The sequence below is a fragment of the Coregonus lavaretus genome (assembly GCF_964263955.1).
Source record: "Coregonus lavaretus genome assembly, chromosome: 10".
In the NCBI taxonomy this organism is placed as follows: domain Eukaryota; kingdom Metazoa; phylum Chordata; class Actinopteri; order Salmoniformes; family Salmonidae; genus Coregonus; species Coregonus lavaretus.
Window position 1 is genome coordinate 8,400,031 of NC_139997.1, and position 26,874 is coordinate 8,426,904.

Here is a 26,874-nt window from a genome sequence, read left to right on the forward strand (position 1 = left end):
CAGAGAATAGAGTCGGCCCGAGATTTGAACCCTGTGGCACCCCCATAGAGACTGCCAGAGGTCCAGACAACAGGCCCTCCGATATGACACATTGAACTCTATCTGAGAAGTAGTTGGTGAACCAGGCGAGGCAGTCATTTGAGAAACCAAGGCTATTTAGTCTGCCAATAAGAATGCAGTGATTGACAGAGTCAAAAGCCTTGGCCAGGTCGATGAAGACGGCTGCACAGTACTGTCTGTTATCGATCGCGGTTATTATATCGTTTAGGACCTTGAGCGTGGCTGAGGTGCACCCATGACCAGTTCGGAAACCGGATTGCATAGCGGAGAAGATACGGTGGGATTCGAAATGGTCGGTGATCTGTTTAACTTGCCAGTTTTCCAATCTCTGGGGATCTCAGACGTTACGAAAGAGAGGTTGAACAGGCTAGTAATAGGGGTTGTGACAATTTCGGCGGCTAACTCTAGAATGTTTTGTGCTCTTTCAGGACATCAGCTATCTGAATTTGGGTGAAGGAGGGGTGGGGGGGGGGGGGGGGCATGGGCAAGTTGCAGCGGAGGGTGCAGAGCTGATGGCTGGGGTAGGGGTAGCCAGGTGGAAAGCATGGCCAGCCGTAGCAAGATGCTTATTGAAATTCTCGATTATCGTAGATTTATCGGTGGTGACAGTGATTCCTAGCCTCAGTGCAGTGGGTAGCTGGGAGGAGGTGCTCTTATTCTCCATGGACTTTAGTGTCCCAAAACTTTTTGGAGTTAGTGCTACAGGATACTAATTTCTGTTTGAAAAAGCTAGCCTTTGCTTTCCTAACTGCTTGTGTATATTGGTTCCTGACTTCCCTGAAAAGTTGCATATCGCGGGGGCTGTTCGATGCTAATGCAGTACGCCACAGGATGTTTTTGTGCTGGTCAAGGGCAGTCAAGTCTGGGGTGAACCAGGGGCTATATCTGTAAATTTGGAGTCACACGATGATATGGTGTGTGGTTCTCTCACTACGACTCGGAAAACCATGCAGTTTATTAGGCTACAGATGAAATAAGTTATGATGAAGGGTGGTGTAAATTCAATAAATATTAAGGGTCTTTAATCTGGTGACATGATGATTGATGCTTGACTGCTGTTTGACAAATACAAATATTCTCGCTATTATCCATAATAATCTCATCATGTAGATAGCCAACCCACACAGCCTACCCACACTGTATCTGCGAGCTGTTGGCTAGATCTCAGGTGCCAAGACCAGAGTAGGCACATTTGCTATTTAACGCAACAGTTTTTGTGACAAAACTATTGGTAGAGTTGAAAACGGTCTTCACGCACTGATTTTTATCCGCAACAAGTTCATTTGGTGGAAACATACCACTTTATGCGGATTCTAGAGTATTCACATGAAAATCTGTCGCCAATTGGATAGAAACCTAGCTAGTGACAGATTTTATTTGAAAAGCTGTAATTAGCTGATGCCTAGTTGTAATAATTAAATAATATACACACTGAGTGCACAAAACATTAGGAACACATTCCAAATATTCAGTTGCAACCATTAAAACGTCATCACTATTCAATTACTTTGGCCCCATCTGATCCTACTGCAGGCCAGCAGCCTGGGAGGACGGGACACCAGCGTTCAAAACATCTTGTAACTTTCCTGCAGTAAAATCTCATACACCCAAGTATTTCTCTTCAACTGCCACCACAACATCTATCCTCTGATTGACCATCATGGCCATGAACGCCAAAAAAAAAAAACTTACTGAAGCACGTTATTCCTATCATTCTCTATTGACCTCGGCCTACTTATAGGGATCTTCTTAGGATCCCTCACCCTGGACCCATCTTCCTCTACTACTTTCTTCACTGCCTCAACATACGACACCTTCTGCCCTACTCTGATCCTGGCAACCTGCCTTTCTCTCACCAGACATCTCTGATCTCCGGCACCATGGGTACCCCTACAGTTTACTCAAATTTTTCCACCGATACTACACGTTCCTTTCTCTCATATCCTCCTGCACACTTCTCACATCTAGGAATCTCCCTTCTACACACTGCTGCCACATGACCATAAGTTTGACACCTAAAACACTGTAATGTATTTGACACATCCTAACTTGACTTTATCTGGTAAAGACTGCATCAAAACTCAGTAGTACAGACAGTGTATTCTCTGTTTTACCACGCTCTCCACCGGGTCTGCATCGCACCAAACGGCGGGCGTCACAGACACCGGGATTCTTCAACTTCAGTTTTACATTTACATTTTAGTCATTTAGCAGACGCTCTTATCCAGAGCGACTTACAGTTAGTGAATACATATTTTTTTTATACTGGCCCCCCGTGGGAATCGAAGCCACAACCCTGGCGTTGCAAACGCCATGCTCTATCAACTGAGCTACATCCCTGCCGGCCATTCCCTCCCCTACCCTGGACGACGCTGGGCCAATTGTGCGCCGCCCATGAGTCTCCCGGTCGCGGCTGGCTGCGACAGAGCCTGGATTCGAACCAGGATCTCTAGTGGCACAGTTAGCACTGCGATGCAGTGCCTTAGACCACTGCGCCACTCAGGACCCTCCTCAACACATAACGCCAACCCAGTGTTCTTGTCCCCAGTCGCGTGGTGCTGAACGCACGCTCCCTCTGGACGTTGGAAATGCAAAAAAAATTTACACGATTCCACTTCAAGTCACTTTCACCTAACCAACATTCCCCAACCTCTTCTCCACCCAACCTGACACCACATATGGATCTACCAGAAGGCAAGGATCCATTCTCTCCAAAATGTGCACTCCCACAGGACCAGAATCACCTTTATCATCAGGACAAGGCTCAAACTTGCTGATCTTCACTGCACCTGCCACCGCAGTTAATTCATCCTCACTCTCGTCACGTTCAAGTTTCTTCTGTAGCTCTACCAAAAGTTCTGTGTGATCCACCACTCCATATTCACTCAAAACATGTTCTACTTTTCTCCTTGTCTGCCATCTTACCCCCACCGGCGTAAATATCTTCTTCCCTCAAATTGTCTCGAGCCTTAAAAATCCTTATTTAACCTGTCTCCTCCCCTTCATCCTACACTGATTGAAGTGGGTTTGGGATTTAACAGGTGACATCAATAAGTGATCATAGCTTTCACCTGGATTCACCTGGTCAGTCTGTCATAGAAAGAGCAGGTGTTAATGTTTTGTATACTCAGTGTATATCACATGTATTTGCTCTGACTGAGGCCTTGCCTTGGGAGTATAGCTTTTTCAGTCTCTATACTGAAAAAGTTCTATTGAATATGTCTTACCAGTAAATTATATGCAGTATTTTTATAGCACATTATTATCTGCTCTTTGATAAATCTCTTGTGGGCAGAATATGTAAACATAAAATGGTACCATAGCTCTGTCTTTATACTATGGGCACTGATAGATAATGAGTAGCAATAGTTCTAGTGCTTAAGGTTTTCGAACGAATCACAATTTCTGAGGTGTTAGCATTTTTCCAATTTCGGAAGGTCAGGGGACATTCGGCCCATAACTTGCAAAGACCTCCTCGTTCTAGCATCATATGGACCCAGAAATTAATAGAGCAGAGACTTTAGTTCTGGGTTAACTGATATTAGCTCTTTGATAATCATTGAGATAAATAATTGCTTTATTAAATATCCATAAATGTATGAATATACAGTACCTTTACATAACTTTTATTACAAAATAAGTTCATTATTTTTTTATCGAGTCTCACTTTCTGGAAGAGACTTGTCAGGCTAAGATTTTGTATTTATTATAACTTATAATGAAACAAACCAGTTAAAAGCAACAAACAGCTTTCCATTTATTTCATTAGACTTTTGCAGAATGTCTCAAATGTGGTCAGGTAGACCTAATGTATCACAGCTATTTACCCTGCACAGTTGTTTTAAAGCTGTACTATTTCAAAACAGAGCACAGATGCAGAGAATAGTACAATATGTTATCACGTTATGTCAGCCAGAGGAAGTTTTACAGTTTGTTTCAGTTTCACAATCAATTATGTGTGCAGTTGAGTTTAACAGCCATACACTGATGTGTTGAGAATCCTATTCTTATGTGATGGACAGAGAAATACAACATTGTTGGGAGTGTTGGTTGAGGAGGAGTGACCAGTAGTAACAAAAGTAATAACAGCCAACTCATTGCTTTGCATAGTGAAGTCGTCATAGCTACACAGTGGTAGTATATTGGCATTAAATGTTGGCCTAATGACGACGAAGTGGACACACACTGGAGATGAAAGGAGCACAGGGCCCTTCTCCACAGTCTCAGAGTAGGAGTGCTGATCTGAGATCAGTTTAGCCTTTTAAACCATAATGAATAACCGGGGGGGTGGGGGGTCCTTGACTAGCACTCCTATTCTGAGACACTTTGTGAATATGGGCCCTGAGCTTTTACAGGTTTCTATGACAGTTTTAACCACATACTGTCCAACGCTCAGTGGTGTTGGACAGAACGTTAGAGACGTCCACTGCAGAAATAGGACTCCAGGATCAGGCCTCTTGTTTCTTCAAGCAAAACAACGTGCACTTTTATTTACAAGAGCGGGTTTGATTGTAATGCTCAGGTTTTCCCCCCTCAGTTGCACAACTGAATGCATTAAACTGTAATGTGTCTCCCGCTTTTAACCCAAACCCTCCGAATCAGAGAGGCGTGGGGGGCACCCTTAATCGACGTAGTCGGCACCCGGGGAACAGTAGTTATTGTTGGGGGTTAACTACTTTGCTCAAGGGCAGAATGGCAGATTTTTCTGTTACTGGCTCAACTCTCTTAACCACTTGGCTACCTACCTGTGAGTCCAGTGAAGCCTACTGTAGATGAACTGTTAAAAACTCCCTTCTTCACACGCCAAAGTTTGATAAACAGAGTCACAAGAATACCAAAAATATATATAAACAAAAAAAATTCTCAAAAGTTTCTGAAGTAGCTCTTCTAGATTCCTGTGTAAAGATGACTTAATTCCAAAGCAAGTGCTCACTGCTAAAACAATCAAGATATGACATGAAAAGAGATACTCTAGCTATATGAGAAAGGGTACGTTAAGTGCCTAAAAATACCTACCACTCGCCTTCTTTAAATAGTTTTCTGTTTTGAACAAATATAAAGTGCAGTACACATTCAGGCGCAGATTCTGTTGCATACAAAAATAAGTCTATGGGGAGCTCAGCCCTTCTCCTCCATTTTGTAATATTCCAATTGAGAGAGCATCAATTCCTAGAGGGGAGATGATTTGGGGGACGGGGGGACGGGGAGCTTGCACCACAGTTGTTATGTCTCCATCATGCGCAGGTCGTCTGTTTCTGAAGTAACTTCCTCCTTGGACCATCTCCCTTCTTTGTTAGTCCACAAGCCAGCCTCCAGACAACGCTTCACATGGTACTCTGCCACCTGGTGGTACAACCAGACAGTGACATTTACATTACATTTACATTTTAGTCATTTAGCAGACGCTCTTAACCAGAGCGACTTACAGGAGCAATTAGGGTTAAGTGCCTTGCTCAAGGGCACATTAACGTCATTTAGCAGACGCTCTTAGCCAGAGCGACTCACAAATTGGTGCGTTCACCCTATAGCCAGTGGGATAACCACTTTACAATTTGGGGGGGGGGGGGGGTTAGAAGGAATACTTTAGCCTATCCCAGGTATTCCTTAAAGAGGTGGGGTTTCAAATGTCTCCGGAAGGTGGTGAGTGACTCCGCTGTCCTGGCGTCGTGAGGGAGCTTGTTCCACCATTGGGGTGCCAGAGCAGCGAACAGTTTTGACTGGGCTGAGGGGGAGCTGTGCTTCCGCAGAGGAAGGGGAGCCAGCAGGCCAGAGGTGGATGAACGCAATGTCCTCGTTTGGGTGTAGGGACTGATCAGAGCCTGAAGGTACAGGGGTGCCGTTCCCCTCACTGCTCCAAAGGCAAGCACCATGGTCTTGTAGCGGATGCGAGCTTCAATTGGAAGCCAGTGGAGTGTGCGGAGGAGGGGGGTGACGTGAGAGAACTTGGGAAGGTTGAACACCAGACGGGCTGCGGCATTCTGGATGAGTTGTAGGGGTTTAATGGCACAGGCAGGGAGCCCAGCCAACAGCGAGTTGCAGTAGTCCAGACGGGAGATGACAAGTGCCTGGACCAGGACCTGCGCCGCTTCCTGTGTAAGGCAGGGTCGCACTCTCCGAATGTTGTAGAGCATGAACCTGCAGGAGCGGGTCACCGCCTTGATGTTGGCGGAGAACGACAGGGTGTTGTCCAGGGTCACGCCTAGGCTCTTCGCACTCTGGGAGGAGGACACAGCGGAGTTGTCTACCGTGATGGCGAGATCATGGAACGGGCAGTCCTTCCCGGGGAGGAAGAGCAGCTCCGTCTTGCCAGGGTTCAGCTTGAGGTGGTGATCCGTCATCCATACTGATATGTCTGCCAGACATGCAGAGATGCGATTCGCCACCTGGTGATCAGAAGGGGGAAAGGAGAAGATTAGTTGTGTATCGTCAGCGTAGCAATGATAGGAAAGGCCATGTGAGGATATGACAGAGCCAAGTGACTTGGTGTATAGGGAGAAAAGGAGAGGGCCCAAAACCGATCCCTGGGGGACACCAGTGGTGAGAGCACGTGGTGCGGAGACAGCTTCCCGCCACGCCACTTGGTAGGAGCGACCGGTCAGGTAGGACGCAATCCAGGAGTGAGCCGCGCCGGAGATGCCCATTTCGGAGAGGGTGGAGAGGAGGATCTGATGGTTCACAGTATCAAAGGCAGCAGACAGATCTAGAAGGACAAGAGCAGAGGAGAGAGAGTTAGCTTTAGCAGTGCGGAGAGTCTCTGTGACACAGAGAAGAGCAGTCTCAGTTGAATGACCAGTCCTGAAACCTGATTGGTTTGGATCAAGAAGGTCATTCTGAGAGAGATAGCAAGAGAGTTGGCTAAAGACGGCACGCTCAATAGTTTTGGAAAGAAAAGAAAGAAGGGATACTGGTCTGTAGTTGTTGACATCAGTGGGGTCGAGTGTTGGTTTTTTGAGAAGGGGAGTAACTCTCGCTCTCTTGAAGACGGAAGGGACATGGCCAGCGGTCAAGGATGAGTTGATCAGCGAGGTGAGGTAGGGGAGAAGGTCACCGGAGATGGTCTGGAGAAGGGAGGAGGGGATGGGGTCAAGCGGGCAGGTTGTTGGGCGGCCTGCAGTCACAAGTCGCAGGATCTTATCTGGAGAGAGAGGGGAGAAAGAAGTCAAAGCATAGGGTAGGGCAGTGTGAGCAGGACCAGCAGTGTCATTAGGCTTAACAAACAAGGATCGGATGTCGTCAACCTTCTTTTCAAAGTGGTTGACGAAGTCATCCACAGAGAGAGAGGAGGGGGGGAGGGGGGGGGGAGGATTCAGGAGGGAGGAAAATGTGGCAAAGAGCTTCCTAGGGTTAGAGGCAGATGCTTGGAATTTAGAGTGGTAGAAGGTGGCCTTAGCAGCAGAAACAGATGAAGAAAATGTAGAGAGGAGGGAGTGAAAAGATGCCAGGTCGGCAGGGAATTTAGTTTTCTTCCATTTCCGCTCCGCTGCCCGGAGCTCTGTTCTGTGAGCTCGCAATGAGTCATCAAGCCACGGAGCTGGAGGGGAGGACCGAGCCGGCCGTGAGGATAGGGGACACAGAGAGTCAAAGGATGCAGAAAGGGAGGAGAGGAGGGTTGAGGAGGCAGAATCAGGAGATTGGAGGGAGAAGGATTGAGCAGAGGGAAGAGATGATAGGATGGAAGAGGAGAGAGTAGTGGGAGAGAGAGAGCGAAGGTTGCTGCGGCGCATTACCATCTGTGTAGGGGCAGAGTGAGTAGTGTGGGAGGAGAGTGAGAGAGAAAAGGAAACAAAGTAGTGGTCGGAGACTTGGAGGGGAGTTGCAGTGAGATTAGTAGAGGAGCAGCATCTAGTGAAGATGAGGTCAAGCGTATTGCCTGCCTTGTGAGTAGGGGGGGACGGTGAGAGGGTGAGGTCAAAAGAGGAGAGGAGTGGAAAGAAGGAGGCAGAGAGAAATGAGTCAAATGTGGACATAGGGAGGTTGAAATCCCCCAAAACTGTGAGGGGTGAGCCATCCTCAGGGAAGGAACTTATCAAGGCGTCAAGCTCATTGATGAACTCTCCAAGGGAACCTGGAGGGCGATAGATGACAAGGATATTAAGCTTAAATGGGCTAGTGACTGTGACAGCATGGAATTCAAATGAGGAGATAGACAGATGGGTTAGGGGAAAAATTGAGAATGTCCACTTGGGAGAGATGAGGATTCCTGTACCACCACCCCTCTGACCAGATGCTCTCGGGGTATGCGAGAACACATGGTCAGACGAGGAGAGAGCAGTAGGAGTAGCGGTGTTTTCAGTGGTGATCCATGTTTCCGTCAGCGCCAGGAAGTCGAGGGACTGGAGGTTGGCATAGGCTGGGATGAAGTCAGCTTTGTTGGCAGCAGAACGGCAGTGACAATGAAAGAGCAACTTCAACTCATGAGAGAATAAAAAAATAAATACAAAAAATGCTATAAATCATAACTCTGTAATCTAAAGAAGAAACAGACACCCTTATACAATTTGATTAATTAATCTGTGTGTGTTAGTTCTAAGGTTGCCTGTTCCAAACACTATGCCCCCTGGGAAGTGTAGTATAAGACCATAATCCACCTGCTCTGTGGGGCACCTTGACACTAACACCTTTCAGCAGCACTCATCAGGACCCGTATTCAACAACCATCTCGGAATAGGAGTGCTGGGCCCGTATCCACGCCTCAGAGTAGAAAATTGGTCATAAGTTCTGAGGAGAGACATTTTACTCTTATGGGTAAAAATAAAAGCTATGCATGTCATAAGAGTCTCACCTTGTAGACAGATATTTAGGAGACCTCATGAGCTGTCCTAACCAGTTAACCCGTTTACACTCGTGGGAATTGGCCTATATGGATAGGGCTAAACTGAAAGGTCTAAGGCACTGCATCTCAGTGCTTGAGGCGTCACTACAGACCCCCTGGTTCGATTCCAGGCTGTATCACAACCGGCCGTGATTGGGAGTCCCATAGGGCGGCGCACAATTTGCACAGCGTCAACCGGGTTTGGCCGGTGTAGGCCGTCATTGTAAATAAGAATTTGTTCTGAAGTAATTTAAATGCACTTTTATGGCTCAAAGAAGATTCTTCAATTATAAAGTGCTTTTTTGCGCTCTCATAGCTGGACCATTTAGGAACTAGGGCAAACGCACTAGTAGTTTTGTTTGGACACAACCCTGCATCCCCACAATCACAGAACGACTGTTGATGTTTATGCAATCTAAAAACGGTCCATTATAAAATCACAATCTGGGTCAGGTGGGCATAATTTAAAAGCTTGTTCTATTGCCAACATGACTAGCTAAGTTATAAAATATGATATTTGTGTTTCGGCTTTCACAATACAATTCAGGGAAAAATCTCATCATTTTGGAGCACATAGAAAGGAGTCATGAGTGCATTCAGGTGCGTGTGCCGCGGAAAACTCCTTACATAAAGAAACATAGGCTCATTCTGTTCAGAACAACCCAGGGTATGACACCATGTCATCTTGGATCAAATGGTGATCAGAAACGTTGACACTGTATATGACATGAGTTTTATGATATGGAAATGTGAAGTGCACATTTGGATTAACGGGTGTTTGGCTTGCTTCTATGACATCAAAGCAGTATTTATTATCATCCTCAACATCTCATCTTTCGAAAAAATACATTGAGTCCTCTTAAATTTACAGCATTTCCCTCACTAAGACAAAAAATGTGCTAAAGTTGCCCAATTAGTGGGAGGGATGGGGATGGGGGGGGTTCAGAACAGCGGTCAGTCAAAACGCTACAGCGCTGTGAGGCAGAGAGCCAAAGCGTCATGTATAGCATGTTACTGTACAGTCACTGCATTCCAATTTATGTGTTTATCAGTGCCCAAATCTACCATTTTGAGTGAAAAGGGTTAAGAGTTACCAGCAGGTGTCTTGATAATAGAAAAATGCAGCAAGTCAGTGTTTCCTGCATTTTAGTCATTTAGCAGACGCTGTTATCCAGAGCGACTTACAGTTAGTGAGAGCATACATTTTCATACTGGCCCCCCGTGGGAAACGAACCCACAACCCTGGCCACATGCAATTGCTTTGGAGTTGATTTTTATATTTCAGTTTTGTTATGATCAATCCATTAATAATCTACACCTACATGCAACAGTATCTCTTGCGCTTTTGACAGTGATTTAACTTGAGGCCTATTTCACATGACATGCCTAAATACTTATAACCACTAGGGTAATAAATACTTTTTTTTTCTCCTTAGATTATTTATTACCTACATCATGTTATTTCCAGTTCCTTTGGAGTGCAACAACACGTTAAAAAAAATATGCCTACATTGGGCATGACTATAATTTGGGCAATTGAAGGCATCTAGGGCTTATGTTAACTTTGATTGTGTTAGATGGAAATGATAGATCTTTGAAACGTTGCATGCAACACTATCTGCAAGTGACTTGATGCCTACTGTGCCAAAGCGATTTAGAGTTGTTATAATAATATAATATATATCCAAAGCGACTTACATGCATACATTTTTACGTATGGGTGGTCCTGGGGATCGAACCCACTACCCTGGCGTTACAAGCGCCATGCTCTACCAGCTGAGCTACAGAGGACCAAACAACGGGAGTGATGAGTGTGTTGATAGAACAGTAATATTGTCAAAATTCTACTTTTAACAACCATCAGAATTGGTTAAAGAAAGGTTATGCATGCCACCATATTAGGCAATAATTAACAGTAGGCAAAGTGATCGTGTCAGGCGAAAGTTATATCAAACATTTATCATTGCAACATTTGATGTACCGTCACATTCACCGTGGTTGTCTGAAGCGAGTTCACAGCTGGCGATGGCTCGTCGCAATTGGTTATTCTCCATCATTTGCAACAATGTCAATGAGCGTCATCACCATCTTTCCTTTGCGGTACCTCAAACTGTTGTGATTATAAACCTTTATGAGTTGATTTTACTCCTGCCTCAGAGTTTGTCTGGGAAGTGTCTTAACATCATCCAAAAACTTTTTTAGTCTTAAAAAACAGGTTTTAACAGGATTCCTAAGACCTTTTCTGAGATGTTTTCATCCAGGATCAGCTCCCTACCCCCTGTCCATAGAATCATATTTATTATGATCTAAGAGGCAAATTGATCCTATACCAGCAGCACTCTTACTCTGGAACACTTTGTGAAATAGGCCCAGTGCTTAGTGATACTGTGGGGGAGAGGGTTGGAGACTAGACCTGTCTGAGCTGCTCTGAGTGAATGTACATGGGATATGTACCAAATGGCACCCTATTCCCTTTATAGTGCACTACCTTTGAATGGGTCCTGATCAAAAGTAGTGCACTATATAGGGAATAGGGTGCCATTTGGGACATAATGGGATTAACCCACTGAGCTGCTCAAGCAGATTATAATGCTTATATAACAGGAGTTTCTCTTCTGCGTTCATTGGCCCACATCTAGAGTTCAAACCAGGCCCCAACTGCTAACTAAGTGTTATTTGTGGAGGAGGAGAGGACATGACATTTGTTTCATTTCCTCTTTTCACTCTCTTTTAGGATTTGACATGGAGTCAGGCTTCGGAGGGCCAGTTGGGGGTGATATTCTTTCACTCTCTTCCTCTCTTTTCCTCTCCCTCTCTCCAGGAAGGAATTCTGTTCTAGAGGAACGCACTGAATGTTAATTTACTTTCGTTTTTTAAAACAGAGCGCACGGCTTGAACTTGAACATTAACTTGGGCTCTTGGGATATATTTCCATATTTTAACTCAATGTTTATATAAGAAATACATGTAAGAAATAAGGCCCCTCTCAAAGTATAGCTGACATTTTTCTAAGTTTCAAGATTATACCTTGTACATGTGGTATCAATTGGCATAGGAGTAATTAACTAATAGTTATCAACAAATAATAGTGTGGCTGAATAAACAGATCTGATTCTAATGTACAGTACGTGTCTGACTCTGTAGTCAGTCTACTAAGAAAACTGAGGAGAGAACTGTAGCCATTACCTGTGGATTCATGGTGCTGAGAACATTCTGGAGAATCTGCATATCTTGCAGCTGGAACCCTGCCTTCAGTTCCTGTTCCAGAATGGTAGAAAGAGTCATATACTGAATATATCAGAACCTATACTGTACTATATCAGAATACCCTATATTAAATTGTTACCATAAAGGTGCATGTCAAAAATTCGAAGATGTAATTTAGAATACTCACTGGGGGTAAAGATTCTAGAACCTCTTTGGGATCCAGACGACAGCGTGCTGTACTGCTCTGGTGTTGTGTGTCGGAGAGTGTCGCTCCTTTGAACTTGACGGTGTACTCTTTTACTCTCTGCTTAAAGGCCTCTAGCTCAGTATAGAAGACGTTTAAGTACCCCTCTTGTCCTGCCTTACATGGGGAAAAAATGACAACGGTATTAGAGACTTACTTACTTAATCATCCTCAGTTGACAAGAGGAACTTGGAATCATAACTATGATGTAAAAAGTGTTTTCTAAAATGGCTTATATTAAGAGTGTGTTATTCAGCTATAGATAAATGCTTACGGCTGAGAAAAGCAACAAATATTTTGGAATTAAACCATGCAGCCTCTTAAAATCATATAATTTACATTTTAGTCATTTAGCAGACGCTCTTATCCAGAGCGACGTAGTTAGTGAGTGCATACATTTTTTTCATATCAATATGTAAAAGACTGGCAACCATACAGAAATGCTTACAATGTTTTGACATGAAAGCAACAATGTTTTGGCATGAAAGCATGTATCTGTATATCATTGCCGTGTTGTAGGAGTCTGTCGTGACTCCTGTCTCTCTCTAGTGGTCATCTGACACATTACATCACTGTCTGTACACCTTCCTTCCTCCAGCAAACTATTTTTAGTGAATGACACGTTAGTTACATAACAACATTCAATAATAACAAAATCAGTCAAAATATTTGGACAAGTTTTATCATTAAATCACACATTAAAACATTTGATCATTCCTCAACCTAGCTTATCAATAACAACTGGTTATATGGTGGGTGAACTTAAATAAAATTACAGATCCTTTGCTAGTCTTAAGATGCCTCAAATAGGATCCTGTTCACTTTATAGTGCACTACTTTTGACAAAAGCCCTACGTAAGCCCTTGGTCAAAAGTAGTGCACTATTATATAAGGAATAGGGATTGATTTCAGCCCATTCGTAGGGTGCCTGGTGTGGTATAATGACTTAACCGTGACTCAGCAGACAGACCAGGATAGCTCGATGCCTACTTTGGCTTTGTTGAAGAACTGACGGAAGCAGCCTCTGGGATCCTGCTGGGAGGTGCTGGCCATCTCCAGGATAAACTGCATAGCAACAGCCTGGTGAGCTACCTGCTCCATCAACGCCTCTTTCTGTGGTTGAATATATCAAAGTGGGGAAAAATGTGAATTCATCTGTATAAACACAAATCAAGTCTGTGTAGGCTATACTATAAGTAAATGTTTGTAAACATGAACTGTAAAACATATAGTCAGGAGAAAGGGAACAGGATAGAACCTCTAACATAGGTCAACCATAGTCATAACTATACAATTGCTCACTCAGAAATTGAATTAGTTAGAAAGATGGTGAAGGGGTAGGATCAGTCTGGCCTTTTCACAAGAGTTAGATCCGTCTGTCAGTAGTAATAGTTTATACATTAACCCTGAACAGGAAACATATGGCCGGCTGATATTGGCTTTTAGATCAAATAAATAGTATCAAATACTAACAGCAAATAAATTCACAGGACAGTGTGAGTGTGTGATTGTTCTGACCTCTTCAGCCTGAAGTCTGAAGCACCAGAGGATCAGATAGTTGGCCGTCTCCTCACAGATGAGGTGGTGCAGGTCAGACAGGAAGCGCTGGCTGTCATCCCACCTCCGCAACATGCCTGACCAATCACAATGGAGACACATTGGACCAATACCACATCCACCCTCAGCACCTACTATAGAGGGACATCAGGTATCACAATGCATGGATCTGCTGCATCATTCAATATTAAACCATGACAAGCGGTAGATTAAACCTGTCACTCACCGAAATGTCTCAATTCTTTTTCGTACTTCTGAACAAAGGTTTTGCTCTTGTCGTGATCCTCCAATTCAACGTTTTTACTATTAATAATACTCTATAGGAGAAAGAGAGAAACACTGAGAAGGGGGTAGCGGCATGCCAATATTGTGACCGTAGTATGGGCGAGTGAACGTGTCGAAAAGGTAAGGAGTGGGCGTGTCGAAAAGGTAAGGAGTGGGCGTGTCGAAAAGGTAAGGAGTGGGCGTGTCGAAAAGGTAAGGAGTGGGCGTGTCGAAATGGTAAGGAGTGGGCGTGTCGAAAAGGTAAGGAGTGGGCGTGTCGAAAAGACTCTGCGAGAGTTTGGACTTCTGTTTTTAAGCCAGAGGATGAGTCAGTTGTATTTCACTGTTAGTTTTACACATAATTGTACATTTTCAGTTATTCAACTGACAATTGTTTATTTTTTACTATAAGTATTGATGATGGGTATACTGTTGCTTCACGCGTTGTATGCATGTGCTTACTGTGGACTGTCACCCTAATATTTGCTACTACGTAGTTACTTCCCACCCTGTTGCCAGACAGTGCATGTCAAGCGGGAGTGAAGGGCACTGTGTCCCGGTGTTGCCATTCATGCCCTCCCCATTGAGTAGTAGACTATGTTTCAAGGTGGCATCTAGATGGTAATCAATATTAGTTATTTCTTGTGTAGGCTGCTATCCTACTTGAAATATCATGCGAGAGAAAAAAAACTAAAATGGCCACGTTAGCTACTGCCGGCGACATGACCGTGATACCCAGTAGGAAGCACGTCGATACAACACTGGTGCACTGGTCGCCGGCTTATCGACTCATCGTGCAGCCCAATCAGCCACGCAAAACGGTCTCGAGTGGCAATAAATCTGCCCAATTAGCTGATTCGCTTTCCATACACCCACTCCTTTCAACACACCCACTCGCCCATACTCTGGTCGGCATACTGGTCTGCAGCTACCCATACTTGATTAATTCCTTGCTTCCTCCTCCTCTGACCTTCTCATTCAATGTGTTTTGATAAAGAGGTGAGAAGAGCGCACACAAGGAATCAAGGAGATACATTTGAGATTGGCCCCCTTACCGTCTGGAGAAAGCTCAGAAGTGTACTGATTAGGTAGTTGGCTTATCAGGGACATTAACTTGGTTTACCTTGTTTCAATGGGAAAATATGAATTGCATTTCCTTGATTCTTCACATCCTCTCCTCCTTAAAACCCATTTGATCAGAAGGTCAGAGCGGAGGGATCATGGACCTTCTCATTCAAAGGAGTTTGAGAAGGAGGCGAGAACTTGAGGAATCAAGGAAATGCAATTGAGATTCTTCCAATGTGTGTGTGTGTAGGTCCCCTATCAGTCAGTCAACTTCGGTAAAACATTATGGGGAGTTGCATTCTTGCAACTTCGGTTGATGGATCTACAATCACACCTGACAAGGCCAATGAAATCCACGCCTCGCTGGGGGATTAATTCCTTAAATTATTCCGCTCTTCACCTTGGTGTGAACAGGAACGATTCACGCTACTAAAACAAAACAATTAGAACATGAGACCGGCTTACGTTGCGCCAACTAAACTGTCCCTTTGTGGTAGAGCGTGCTCACCCCCTGGCCATTGTGTGCTGAAGTTTGTATGGTTCTCATAAGTTTCCTAATCACAAATAATTAGTTATTATTAGAATTGCTTGGCCTGGCTAAAGCAATTAGTAAGATGGCTAACACGACCGAAAAGACGAAGACTAACAAGCCTGCTTCGGGTTCATGGATTAGGTTGTTGGTCGGGTCAAATGTTTCCGGGCTCCTGTGTGCTCTGTCGCTGGTTACGGGAGGCCACTCGAAAAGAGAGGGCGACCAGGTTCTGTGGTTATGTCCCCACCACCTGTGTGCCTTGGTTAAGCACCAATTGCCTCTTCCCAGAAGGGTCCAAAATAAAATCATGTGAGAGAAGAAAAAGAAAATGGCCACGTTAGCTACCACCGGCGACACTTCAAGTTGCCATGAAAATCGATACAACACCGGTGCACTCGTCGCCAGCTTATCGATTCGTGTCGCCTCGGTGATCCAGTCCTCCGTAGACTTGAGACCATGCTAGCTAACAAGCGAGGCGAGCTAACTACTACTAGCTATTCCTGCCTCCCCACGGTAGCTCCCTTGTTTAGTATACGTAGCATTTAGTCACTTGTTTATTCTAAATGGGCTGTGCTGCGGTCAGAGGATAACTAGCCTAGCTTAGACTAAATAGCCTCCTGGCTAAGTTCGGCTAGCTTGCATAACTTCCGGTGAATGAAGCTTACTAGCGTTCCCCCAGCAATTCATGGAGTTGGAGGGAGTAGAGAAAGCGGGGCTTCCTCCGTTGAGGAAGTAGCCCCTGGGCAGCTGGCTCAGATAACCGCGAAGCGAGGGGCCTTAGCACGGGTCTGAGCGACCAGTACGCCGCTCCACAAAAACATTACCGCGATAACAGAACTTTGGGGCACTGTTACAGCAAACTGGGAACTACGTCAACCATTGCCGGAGCCCTCTGTGCCCATTAAAGGGGTCCGTGTGTGCTGAAAGCTTGTCCATGTTTGATGCCCCGCGTTCCATGGTGTTCACGGGGTACATCAATCTCCTCAGTCTGGGAGTAATCATTTGGGCAATTCGCTCCCTGTCCACAAGGGGACACCCCTCCCCCATGGTTGCCTCATTACCGGGATTTATTGCATAATCTGTAGCTCACTAGTCCCTATGAGGTGTCTAGTGATACAGTTTATGGGCTCCATAGGCGATTGGTAGCGGAGTCTAGGGAACAAGCAGGGTTGGACACGACCATGCCATTATCCCACACACAGTCTCTGTGGTTAACATGAACCCCGAAATGAGCAGTATTTCTCCAGCTCAACGCTTTTAATTCCTGGGAATTAGATGAGATTATGAATCGCCCTTGTCTGTACCACAGAAGGGGTCCGTTTTTCAGAGCTGCCTGTCCCCTAGGTGACAAGGCGTTTTGTCCTTTTTTGTTGTTGTACTTTCTACCCCCTTTTCTCCTAAACTTCATGATATTCAATTGGTAGTTACAGTCTTGTCCCATCGCTGCAACTCCCGTACGGACTCGGGAGAGGCGAAGGTCGAGAGCCGAAACACGACCGCCAAGCCGCACTGCTTTTAGACACACTGCCCACTTAACCCGGAAGCCAGCTGCCCTAATGTGTCGGAGGAAACACCGTACAGCTGGTGACCGAAGTCAGCGTGCATGCGCCCGGCCGCCACAAGGACTCGCTAGAGCGCGATGGGACAAGAACATCCCAGCCGGCCAAACCCTCTCCTAACCCCGGACGACGCTGGGCCAATTGTGCGTCGCCTCATGGGTCTCCCGGTCGCGGACGGCTGCGACACAGCCCGGAATCGAACCCGGATCTGTAGTGACACCTCTAGTACTGCGATGCAGTGCCTTAGACCGCTGCGCCACTCGGGAGGCCCCCAATAAGGCACTTTGTCGCCAGTACCCATGACTGGTAGGTAGGGTAACCTCCATGATAACTTTTTTTAATGTATGCGATCCAGAGCTTTTTAATGTATGCAATCCAGGTCACCGGAATGCATCTTACCGCCTAAACCAAATGAGGCTCGTTCTGACAACAATACCCCCAAGTGGCACGGCCAATCGGGATACATCACTGATTGGCAGAACCAGTGTACCCAGAGTGGGCCAGGCTTTAGCCAAACCTTGACAGAATGTTTTTTTTCAACCGAGTTCCACAGTGTTCACAGGTGTTAAGTGTTGTCTCCCGTATGAGAGTTCGATGAAGTGCCCCTTCTCCACGTTCAGACACACAAGGGTGGAAATAACCAAATCTCTCTCCCAGTCTACAAGGTGGCATCCTTCACGGGAGGCTCGCTGTCTACTCCGACCGATGGCATGCATGCGCAATGTCGCCCTGGATCATGCGAACAGTGACGTCAGCGCACACGGTACAATTTGTTGTGAGTCCCCCACGCTTCTGCAGCGTTATCACCTCGGTTTTTCCCCAAGGCCTCAGCGCCTGTTTTGAGGGAGGAAATATCCTCCAGTCTCGAGAAGCAGGCAATCCAAGCGGTTCCTATGTCGAAGATCCAGGACGGCTGGTACAGCCGGCATTTCCTGGTTCCGAAAAGGGACGGGACTTCGCATCCCATTCTAGACCTACGTGCCCTCAACAAGCACCTCAGTCTACAAACTAAGAATGCTCAGGAGCCGCCGGCTATTACAGCCAATTGGCTGGTGGCAGCTGAGTCGAGGGGGCAAGCAGTACACACATTCATAATGCTGTCCCGTATTCGGTCTCTAGGCTTCATAAGAAACCAGAAAAATAGCTTTCTGACTCCATCGCAGCGCATTCCATTTCTGGGTGTCTAGCAAGACTCACTTCCGTATCGGGTGGTGTCCGGGTTACAGCTCTGCTCAGCCAAATTCCGGCTGGGCCTACGCCTACTGAGGGATGTTGGCTTCTGTGATGAGTCATTCCCCTGGAGCTATTGTTGATTGCTAGCAATTGACCTGGATGCATCTCGCAGCCTAAGCCGGTCGCGTCGGGTGTCCCTGTCAGGCCTACTGGCCATGGCCCAGTGGTGGGACCCTCTGCTATTGTCAGAGGGCTGAGTTGTATTCCGCAAGGTGATCACGACAGACTCACACAGTGACGTTGCATCCAAATGCGGCCTTCTCCACGAAAGTCATGGCTAAGTCCTACAGGTCCTTACCTTTTCAGCCATCTCCCTTTTCACCTCCTCCTTTTGCTTCTGAAGAGCAACAGAGGTTACATGCCGTGTCCGGTGCGAGCTTTACATATGTACATTGAAAGGACCCAGGATATCCGGTCATGTGGCAAGCTTTTCATCCGTCTTGCTAATCCAGCTCGAGGTAGGTCGCTCCCTAAGCAGCGTCTCTCCCACTGGATTGTGGAGGCCATCTCCCTGACATATTGCAGCAGGGGGCAAGGGTTACTTAGAGGTGTACTCGCCCACTCCACCAGGGGTCTGGTAGAGTCTTTGGCATTGTTTAAATGGTTGACTATAGGAGATATTTGTGCTAAGGCGAGTTGAGCATCACCACCCAGCTTTGTGAGGCTCCCAGTGCAGCCCAAAGTCGGCTTACTGCTGGCACAAGGGAAAGTGACTAGGCGGCGCGCCGTATGCGCAACACCCAGACTTCCATATCTGGTGTGGTCAGGTCTGGGTGGTCTGCCATGGGCCGTTTTCATTTAGTATCCATTGGGGTTGGCTTGGGGCGTGATTATAGTGAGCTCCAAAAGTATTGGGACAGTGACAATTTGTGTTTTGGCTCTGTACTCCAGCACTTTGGATTTCAAATGATACCATGACTACTGATATTCCTGAATAATTGATGAGTGAGGAAGTTAGAGGCCCTCTGTAGCACAGTTGATAGAGCATGGCGCTTGCAACGCCAGGGTTGTGGGTTCGATTCCCACGGGGGGCCAGTATGAAAATGTATGCACTCACTAACTGTAAGTCGCTCTGGATAAGAGCGTCTGCTAAATGACTAAAAATCTCAAATCTAAAAATATCATACCCCCCTAAAATGCTAACCTCCCCTGTTATTGTAATGTTGAGAGGTTAGCATGTCTTGGGTGTATGATATTTGTGAGTCTCGCACTCATTATTCATTCAGGATTATCCGTAATCACGGTAGCATCCACATTAATGTAGAAGTGTTTAGAAGTGACACAATACATTATTTACCATTCCTTTCCATTGGGCACAAAATAATTTCAACCACAACAAATCGTCACAAGCTTGATGTAATCATTGCTTGCTAGGAATAGGGGACCAACTTTTGACTACTTTAATACTAGGGCTGGGCAGTATACCGGTTTGGGTTTTTACTTTACCTTCTATAATTGTATTTGAATGTTTGGTTTGTTCAAATGTGATATGTTGTGTGCAACGTTCTCTCTCCCTCTCCCGCCCTGCCACTCAAGTAGCGCATTTGTTGTTGCTTGACCAGTTGGCCTACTTTGAAAAACATTGTAGCGGGTGAAAATGCAATTTCCTAAAAAATATATATATATATATATATATATATATATATATTTTTTTTTTTTCACTGTGACCTGATGCTGCTGACTATCAGGCAGTGATGCAGCCTGTTGCAGAGTGGAAATTTGAAATTAAAAAATGTGGAGAATGATACATTTGCATCTGTTGGCCATCGATTAGCCTATCAACTTCTATGCCTACTGTAGCCTACCATTTAATACAATAAATATGTTGAAATGACCATATCACTGGAAATCAAATTTTTGCCACTTGTGTAGCCAACCTGGAGCTGGCAAACAGATTTAATCAGTGGTGGGAACAGTAGGCTACCCATTAGTCATACTTGAGTAAAAGTTACGATACCTTAATAGAAAATTACTCAATTAAAAGTCACCAAGAAAAATATTACTTGAGTAAAAGTCTAAAGGTATTTGGTTTGAAATATACTAAAAGTATCAAAAGTAAATGTAATTGCTAAAACATAGTTAAGTATCAAAAGTATATATCATTTCAACCCAGACAGACCCATTTTATAGTTTGTATTTATTTACGGATAGCCAGGGACTAACTCCAACACGCAGACATCATTTACAAATGAAGCATGTGTTTAGTGAGTCCACCAGATCAGAGGCAGTAGGGATGACCAGGGATGTTCTATTGATAAGTGCATGAATTGGACCATTTTCCTGTCCTGCTAAGCATTCAAAATGTAACGAATACTTTTGGGTGTCAGGGAAAATGTATGGAGTAAACAGACTTTTGGGGGGGAATGTAGTGAAGTAAAAGTTGTCAAAAATATAAATAGTAAAGTACAGATATCCCCCCCAAAAACTACTTTAGTACTTGTAAAGTACTTAAGTAAAAATACTTTAACCACTAGATTTATTAAATAGGCTATATTATAACTTCCATGTATTGTTGTTGTAGCCTTGTGTTATTATGCAATTATTAATGGCCAGGTGGCCAGGGTAGTGCGTACGGCCCAGTACATCACTGGGGCCAAGCTTCCTGCCATCCAGGACCTCTATACCAGGCGGTGTCAGAGGAAGGCCCTCAAAATTGTCAAAGACTCCAGCCACCCTAGTCAGACTGTTCTCTCTGCTACCGCACGGCAAGCGGTACCGGAGCGCCAAGTCTAGGTCCAAAAGACTTCTCAACAGCTTCTACCCCCAAGCCATAAGACTCCTGAACAGCTAATCATGGCTACCCGGACTATTTGCACTGCCCCCCCACCCCATCCTTTTTACGCTGCTGCTACTCTGTTAATTATTTATGCATAGTCACTTTAACTCTACCCACATGTACATATTACCTCAACTACCTCAACTAGCCGGTGCCCCCGCACATTGACTCTGCAACGGTACCCCCCTGTATATATAGCCTCCCTACTGTCACTTTATTCTATTGTATATATAGCCTCCCTACTGTCACTTTATTTTACTTCTGCTCTTTTTTTCTCAACACTTTTTTTGTTGTTTTATTTTTTTTGTTAAAAATAAATGCACTGTTGGTTAAGGGCTGTAAGTAAGCATTTCACTGTAATGTCTGCACCTGTTGTATTCGGTGCATGTGACCAATAAAATGTGATTTGATTTGAAATTGGAAGTTATCAATTGTGATCATGGTCACAGTTCTATCGCAACTACCGATCTGCTGTTTAATAGAATGCATTAGATTGAAGGTACCAGTCAGTCAGTCAGATTAGGCTTCAGGTAAAACCAGCTAACTCTGGCTGTTGTTGACAAGCATGGGCCTATTCAGTTCATATTATTAATATTTGATTCAGTGATTGAAATTACGACTCCATCCTCAGTAGCCTATTCCAGCAGGCTTTTGGGCAACAGAAGCACTTCTTACCTCGAAATCACCTTGCTATTCATGTTGAATAAATGTGTCTGTCAATTTGAACTAAGCAAGCTGCTAAATCGTTCATCTTACATCTTGCCTAGGCTACTGAAATGAGACGTAGTCCTATCAGGGGCTATAAGCTACCTGCATCTAGCTAAACAAACCATGGCAAAGTTGAATTACAATCAAACCCAGATTTTAGCCAGTAGGCCTAGCCTATACCTGTTGAAATGACAAGTCAATCTCGTAAATAGGCCATTTATAACGGTTTGTAGTCTTAACATCTGGCACAATTGCCAGAAAATAGCCTAACATAGTTTTTTGAAGTTTAATAAGGGCGAATCATCTTCTCTTCCGACATCAAATTCCTTTTAGTCCACAGTAATTATTATTTTGATGGAAAAACTAAAATTTTGCTTCTTAGGTCGTTAGAAGTTCAGTCAATATTCCTTAATTCACTCGATAATGTTATTGAAAAAGGGTTTATTGGCTAAATGTGGCAAATCCTCTCTTGCTGCGAAAAAAAACTCATTGGGCTAGTTTTCAGGCCTTGTGTGCTGGTTTTGAGTAGTCATTGAGCTAGAAACGTTTACCTGGCAACCCTGACCACGAGACACTTGCGTTCAGTCTGCATGGTCAATGCAGCACATGTAACAATGTTGATGACAATGATGTTCTCCACTTTTCTTCTTAATATAAACCCACAAGCATTATATAATTACACTATTTATTTGTGTTTATTATATCTGCAAACAGCTAGTTTGTATTTTCTTAGCAAGTTTTAGCTAAATCGTGTTAGCAGCTAATAAAAATGTACTGTGTTAGCGCAAATGAAGCTAGCTAATACAGCCTGATACCAGTGATGGCGTAGGCCTAAAATCAGCATGTTGTTTGTGTTACAGTATCTTCTAAATCAAAGAGGAATAGGCGAAGCATGAATATGTTGGCTACATTAAGAAACATTTAAGGTAGCCAAAGATTATAGGGTTCCCTAGGAAACACTGACCAACACTTTGGACCCTACCCTGTCACAACTCCTCCCTGGCAATTTCGTTCGTTGTCATGTCAAACACTGTATTCAAAGTGCCCAATATTATTTCATCTTCTAACTATAGAATTAGAATAAAATTATATTTCCATGATTCCAACATCCAAGTGTTTTGATCTAAATCGCAAGTCAAATCACAATTGCTACATTTGGTTAAAAATAAGGCCAAGTTTTTTTGCCCATATCTTGCAGACCTTCGTGGCAGTGTGGAAATTCTCAAATGAGTCCAGGAAATGCAGAAATTGATGGAAATGCAGGTAATTATTTTAGTTTTATACTCTTCAATTCAACTACAACCAATCAGAATGGAGAAAGACCCACTGAAATCACTTCGAATGTATGTGTTGCCACCCTAGGGTCACGCACTACTCATAAAGCTAATGTATAACTTTTAATATTCAAAAACATCAAATACCGTCAAAAGTGAAAAATACCGTGATATGATATTTTAGCCATATCACGCAGCCCTATTTAATACACATAAGTGAATTTGCCCAAATACTTTTAGTCCCCTAAAATGGGGGGACTATGTACAAAAAGTGCTGTAATTTCTAAACGGTTCACCTGATATGGATGAAAATACCCTCAAATTAAAGCTGCACTTTAACCTCAGTCATTGTAACATTTCAAATCCAAAGCGCTGGAGTACAGAGCCAAAACAGCCGAATTGTCACTGTCCCAATACTTTTGGAGCTCACTGTTGACTGACTGAAAGGAAGCGTAACGTTATGACTATAACTACTGTTCCCTGAAGGAGGGAAACGATTCCCAACACCTATTTGGCCCTGTGCCGCCCCTTCCTGGGCTCTGTGAAGAGAGGTATTACATTGAAATAATTAATCAGAGCCTCACGCTTATCACCTATGGTAGGCGGGGCTTCCAGCGAGGTGTGGATTTCATTGGCCTTGTCAGGCGTGAATTGTAGATCCTGCAACAGAAGTCGCAAGTGTGCAACTCCCCATAGTATGTTGTACCTTGTTTCCCTCCTTCAGGGAACAGTAGTTATAGTCATAACGTTACATTTTCTAAGGCCGTGTCTAGACTTGACAGTTCATGCAGCTTTAGTATTCTGATCATAGAGTTCTGATAATGGAATTCCGAACGTGTCATGCATCTACACCTACATTTAAATGTGTCCACAGTGTGTCCGGATTCCCTTTTGCCGGCCTATATTCAAATGCCAGTATGCATTCTACAAACGGTGAAATAGGCAGTAGCTAACTACTGTAGCTAACTAGCCAGCTAACCTCTGGAGCTAGCTAGCAACCAACGCTAAAGGGATTGAAAACAGGTTAGCATAACTCTAGCCAAACAAAAAAATAGTTTTTCTAAATATTAGCTAGCATTTATGAGGCCAGCAAACACGTTTCTCACACGCTAGGAACGCATTTCCTTCTACGTTATAATGAAAAGGTGCCGCTCAGTCCCAAAACACACATTTTCTGGAGACTTGTGGGAGGAGTGTTGATGACGTCGTCCACTGTATGTGCTTTCGGTAGCCTGATTGTGTCCAGACTGAGGAGAAATCCACACACAATGCATCCCTGACCACCTCTTGAAGTGGTCAGCCAGATCTGAACACTATCAGACCACAAAGCGACTTTTGTACATCTAGATCCGTCTTTTCAATGCGATCTTCGCATTCTGATAGCAGAAGTCGCAGGTAAGTGTCAAGTGTAGACACGACCTTAGTTACCTTGTCAAACATGTCCCGGCTGCTGTCAGAGCTGAGCACGGGGCTCCTGCTGCCTCCCAGCATGCTCTCCTTCCGGCGCCACTCCTGTTCAGTCTGCGAGAGCTCTGATTGGCTGGCGACAGCGCGGGCGCGCTCCTGCTCTGCGCTCTCGGAGCCGTGCAGCTCCAGCCCACACAGCTGGTCCTGAGCCTCCACCAGCTGCCATCTGGAGACGATGGAGGCCTTCACACACTGCTGCTGGCTCTGGCACAGGGACGCCATGGACTCTGCACCGGCAACCTCCTGGAAGAAGAAGATAATTAACTTATTAAGAACAACTGCTATCCTAATATCTTTGTAAGGAGGCCCTCACACACTGCTGCTGGCTCTGGCACAGGGACGCTGCAGCAGCACCATGGGGTCACAGAACAGAGGGGAGAAGAGGTTATAAACTACTGATATCTAAGTATATTTATATTACATTCTGCTGCCGTCTCTGGCACAGGAACCCCATGCTCTCTACACCTCCATGGTCACAGAGGAGGAGAAGACAGTAACTTATTACGACTGATATCTGAAAAATATTTCTTACGTTACATTCTGCTGCAGAATATTACATCTACAATAATCAGGGCCAGTATTCCTAAAGCCTCTCATTATCCTCCCGCTCCTCCTGATGACGATGCATTGCAGTAACTCTGTTTTGGCAAACTGTGTGCAATAGTTATACATGGTCATGTAAAAACTCAGGTTGCAAGCTAATAATAACAACATGAACACCACCCACTAGCTTCAGCTGTCAACTCAATACCGCATTAACAGATATAACTATCAGGGAATAGAGAGATGACAGCATATACTAGTTATGGGGGCTTATCTTATCCACAGTAGTTGGGAAAGCTAAGTACGTAGCAAGCCGTTACTGCTTGACAGGCTAAAGCAGCATTACAGCAAGTACTACTGAGAAACACATTTGGTGTAGCTAGCTAGTGCCCTATTCCCCAATTTACTGTGTAATACCGGTAAACCCATTGTAAATTAGCCAGTGACACTCACTTGGTGGGGTAAGGAGGACTGGCGAAAACTCTCTGATGTCAAACCTGGCAATTACAGTGTCTACAGCCGGTTGTTCTGCTGAGGACCATGAAAAATGACCTGACAAGCTAGCTAGCTAAATCGTGTTGAGTTTAATCGGCTAGCTACTATAACGTTAGTGTATGTTCAGTTATTAAACGTCGTTAGCTAAGTAAAGTTACAGATGAAGGAATCGGACTCAATAGGTCAGACTCGTTTCCATTGTTGACATTATGTAATGAGCTTGACTTGTTAGCTAGCTAACCAATTACATACTGACTGTAGCTATTATTAGAGATCTAACATCACGTAAGGGTTTGTCGAATAACTAGTAGCAGGCTAAATAACATGGGAGATGGCCGGTTGGCTTGCTTTTATTCCTCGATGACTGACGTAGCTACCAAGCTAGCTAGCTTACCAGTCAAGAAAATAAGCAATTGGTAAATGTACATTGGCATTTAGCCCCACAATACCTTCAGTGAGGAGCTGTGAAAGCTACTTGGCACAGGAGAGGCAGAGGCACTGCAGCCCTCTTCTTCTTCGGGAAACATGGGGGAGTTTCCAGTCCCGAACCACTCCATCGCTGCTGCTCCGGCTCGAGCCGCCCAAAACGCCGAGTTCTGGAATCTGTCACTTGGGAAAATAGTTAAATGGCCTAAGCTCTTCTCAAGAAAGGCAATGCGCTAGCAAAGGTGATATTTGGCTCAGAGCACAAAAATACAGCAGCCTCTTTTAGCCATAACAACTTCAGCCTCCATGCTTTTATACAAGTACCACGTGGCGTTGAACTTTGATCACGTGGTAAATCTGTTTGGTGTTTTTATTTGTATTGATGACCAAGATGACTATACATATTGTAATATAGAGAACGTTTCAGAATAGAAATAGCCGTGCATTACTGTACTTAAAATAAGTGAAATCGCCGTAAGATTATTTTATTAAGTGGAGGAAACTTTTACCTGTTTTCAAATATCTGTGTAAGTATAAAATTGCATCAAGGTAAAAAATACCAGGCAGCCATTTCCATCACTATACTATTTTATTATATTATATTCTGTTCAGTTCTTTTCTTTTCTGTTATTTTCTAAAACTCGCGAGCCAT

The 26,874-nt window shown here is 44.5% G+C and overlaps 1 protein-coding gene across 3 annotated transcripts; it reads right to left on the reverse strand.

The window, feature by feature from the left end:
* Positions 1-3,757: 3,757 nt before the first annotated feature.
* On the reverse strand, positions 3,758-26,551 carry LOC311136537 (hsp90 co-chaperone Cdc37-like 1). 3 transcript variants are annotated; one of them, XM_084170699.1, is made up of 8 exons: positions 26,246-26,551; positions 24,720-25,001; positions 14,107-14,197; positions 13,842-13,957; positions 13,314-13,436; positions 12,267-12,440; positions 12,059-12,130; positions 3,758-5,403 (listed from the first exon to the last, which is right to left on the reverse strand). In XM_084170699.1, the coding sequence occupies exons 1-8, from the start codon at positions 26,351-26,353 to the stop codon at positions 5,284-5,286; spliced, it is 1,086 nt and encodes a 361-aa protein (XP_084026825.1). In that variant the 5' UTR covers positions 26,354-26,551; the 3' UTR covers positions 3,758-5,283. The 3 variants fall into 3 exon arrangements, with proteins under 3 accessions (XP_084026825.1, XP_084026827.1, XP_084026826.1); XM_084170701.1 differs by lacking the exon at positions 3,758-5,403 and adding an exon at positions 10,622-10,653; XM_084170700.1 differs by lacking the exon at positions 3,758-5,403 and adding an exon at positions 10,680-11,707.
* Positions 26,552-26,874: the final 323 nt, after the last annotated feature.